Source organism: Curcuma longa, chromosome 8 (assembly GCF_044706935.1).
Source record: "Curcuma longa cultivar G26 ecotype Majalengka, Jawa Barat chromosome 8, ITB_CL_G26_1.1, whole genome shotgun sequence".
In the NCBI taxonomy this organism is placed as follows: domain Eukaryota; kingdom Viridiplantae; phylum Streptophyta; class Magnoliopsida; order Zingiberales; family Zingiberaceae; genus Curcuma; species Curcuma longa.
The window spans coordinates 10,809,366-10,812,285 of NC_133868.1; the positions used below are offsets into that span (position 1 = coordinate 10,809,366).

At 48.1% G+C, this 2,920-nt stretch overlaps 1 protein-coding gene across 1 annotated transcript; it reads right to left on the reverse strand.

Annotated features, from left to right (window-relative positions):
- Positions 1-242: 242 nt before the first annotated feature.
- Positions 243-2,304, reverse strand: LOC141834019 (L-type lectin-domain containing receptor kinase SIT2-like). The gene has a single exon (XM_074721481.1). The coding sequence runs from the start codon at positions 2,256-2,258 to the stop codon at positions 243-245; it is 2,016 nt and encodes a 671-aa protein (XP_074577582.1). The 5' UTR covers positions 2,259-2,304.
- Positions 2,305-2,920: the final 616 nt, after the last annotated feature.

Consider the following 2,920-nt stretch of genomic DNA (forward strand, 5'->3'; position numbering starts at 1 on the left):
AGAAGTACCTGGAACATTGGCCGCGCTAAAGCTGTCTGGTCTGGAGATTGATGATTTAACTTACCAACTTAATATTCTTAAGTAAGCTCCGCTATGTATCATTTATCGTTGTGTGTTATCATATCTGGATTCTTTTGAGGATGACATAGCTCTATATTCAGGCAAAGAATAACAGGGAAGCAACAGGAAAGGAAGCAAACAAATCCAAGATCTCAGGGTCGAAGAGGTAAACTTAAGACAAACTAACCCTTTTTTATGGGAATAGGCATAAGGAGTGTGTAAATCTCATAGAAGATCACATTTGTCGCAGCTGAAGAAGAACGATACGATGAGACGAAATCATCGAACGACAAATCATATGCTTTTGCAGCAGGATTATTCATGAAGCCATCAGCAGACATGGTAGGCAATGAAGCCTCTCCCTCCAGGAACTGCACCACCTGCCTCATGCTTGGCCTGGACAGGGGGTCGGGGTGTGCGCAGAAGAGCCCCAGCTTGAGCACCAACTCCATCTCCTCGGCGGCGAATTCATCGCTCAGCAAGGGATCGCAGGCCTCCAGAATCGAATTAGCCTTCCAGCACCAGAGCACGCGGTCCACCAGGACGGGCATGTCTGGCGGAGCATGAAGCTCTATCGGCCGCTTTCCGCAGGCGACTTCGAGTAGAAAAGCTCCGAAGGCATACACGTCCGTGTGTGTGGTGGCCTTGCCTGTCTTGCTGAACTCAGGAGCGAGGTAGCCCAGCGTGCCCACGATGTGGGTGGTCTGGGGATGGCTTCCATGGTCATATAGCCGTGCCAACCCAAAGTCTCCCAGCTTTGGATTGAACTCCCTGTCAAGCAGCACGTTGCTTGCCTTGATGTCTCTGTGGATCACCACTTGCTCCCATCCTTCATGGAGGTAGAGGAGCCCTGATGCGACGCCCCTGATGATGTGAAACCTCTGAGACCAGTTCAATGGAGGTCGGCTTCTGTCGAAGAGGAACTTGTCGAGGCTTCCATTAGGCATGTAGTCGTACACCAAGAGGAGCTCGAATTGTCGCCGGCAGTAGCCGAGCAAAAGCACGAGGTGGCGGTGCCTCAGCCGTCCCATGCTCGCGATCTCCGCCACAAATTCCCGAATTCCCTGTCTCGATTCGTGGGAGATCTTTTTGACTGCGATTTCAAGGTTGGATTTTGGGAGCACACCCTTGTAGACGCGGCCGAAGCCGCCGACGCCGAGGAGGTTCTCCTCGCTGAAGCCCTTGGTGGCGCTGTAGAGATCCCTGTAGGAAAAGCGATGAGGACCGTACTTGAGCTCCCAGTCCTCGAGCACCTCCGCGAATTTCTTCCTTCTTTTGAGGACGATGAATATGGCGCCGCCGACGAGCAGCAAGACGATCACTCCAGCTAAGGGCAATGGAATCGCCAGCGCTTTGCTGCTTTTGTGCCCTAGATGAGGAAGATGGGGGAGGTTTGAGAGATCGAGCGGCGGAGCATCTCGATTTAGGGCAAAGCTCCACCCTAGAATGTAATGGCATCCGGAGGCGGCGCCGGTGGAGGAGGAGAAACCCACATACATCTCGTCCAGTATTATCGACGAGAGATTGAGGTTTGTGGACACGAGCGAGTTCCTTGGCTTTGCTTCGTGCAGCGGCGCTATCGCGATGTCGATTTGCGAGCGCTCACCGTCGTAATCGATCCAAACCTGCATCGGATGACCGCTGATAAGTTGCAGGTTCTGAAAGCTGCCATCTTTAGTGAACCCCACTGATTTCGAGGCGATGGATTTCAGGCTATTGACATCGACGCCGACGTGATTGTCGTCGATGTCGTCGAACTCTGTGTTGTTGACGGTGTCGAGCTCGACGGCGACGATGTGGTATTGAGGGCCGCCGTCGTCGGGGAAGAGGCCGAGGTGCTGGCTGGAGATGGCGGTTCTGAAGTCCGTGGAGGGGGCGAGGAGAAAGGCGAGGCCATGGCCGCTCAAGTTGGTGCTCAGCGGCCTAATGGCGAAGACGAAGGTAGTGGAGAAGGAAAACGCCATGCCGGATAAAGATTCATTCTTGAATCGAAGCTTGGAGGGGTAGAAAGCGTGACCAGTCACTTGCTGCGTGTAGTTGGTCAGCTGCAGGAGGCCGCCGCCGCCGATTTCGGCGTACTCGCTTAGAGTCAAGGAATCCCTTTTGAATCCATTGAAGGTGAATGGGCTGTCGTCGGCGAAGGCTGTGAGATTTGCGACAAGGAGCAGAGCGAGGAAGAGCTTGGAGAGCATGGCCATGGCCGATGGCTTCTGAGTCAGGGCCGAAGAACGCAAACCCAGACTTCTTATCCTTCTTTCATGTGTAAACTTCACTTTCACCCTTCAGTTTTATCCTTTTTGCATTTCCCGCAATTTTGTAAAATCTTACGAAAATATCTAATAAAATCTATCCTTTTTGCACTGTAAAAATCAATTTTAGAAATAATATTCTAAAAGTACACTGTCTGAGTGATACGTTTTGAAACTTCATTTATATTTTACAAAAAAAAAACAAAATTGTTATCAATATTATTATTATTAATATATTAATATATTATTTTTATTAACTTGGAGATGCTTTTAAAGGTCTACATGCAGTCGGCAGGTGAATTTCATGATATTACATATGAATCTGTTGACTTGACTTCTGCATTATTATTTTACTTATTTGCTTTTATTAATTTCATAATTGTAACTTTTAAATATGTATATTCTTAGAATTAATAATTATTTTATATTAATAATTATTAAATATATGGCTGAGCTGTTCTGATTTTCTATGGCCCACGAGTTTGAACCAAGTGCATGGCTCCAAGTCTCCAACGACCAACCAAACTGATGGTTTTGTTTGTCAGTGAGATTATTTCTTTTAGGAAAAGAAAAAAAAAGAGAGTACAGAAAGCGATTTCACTCCATTTTCT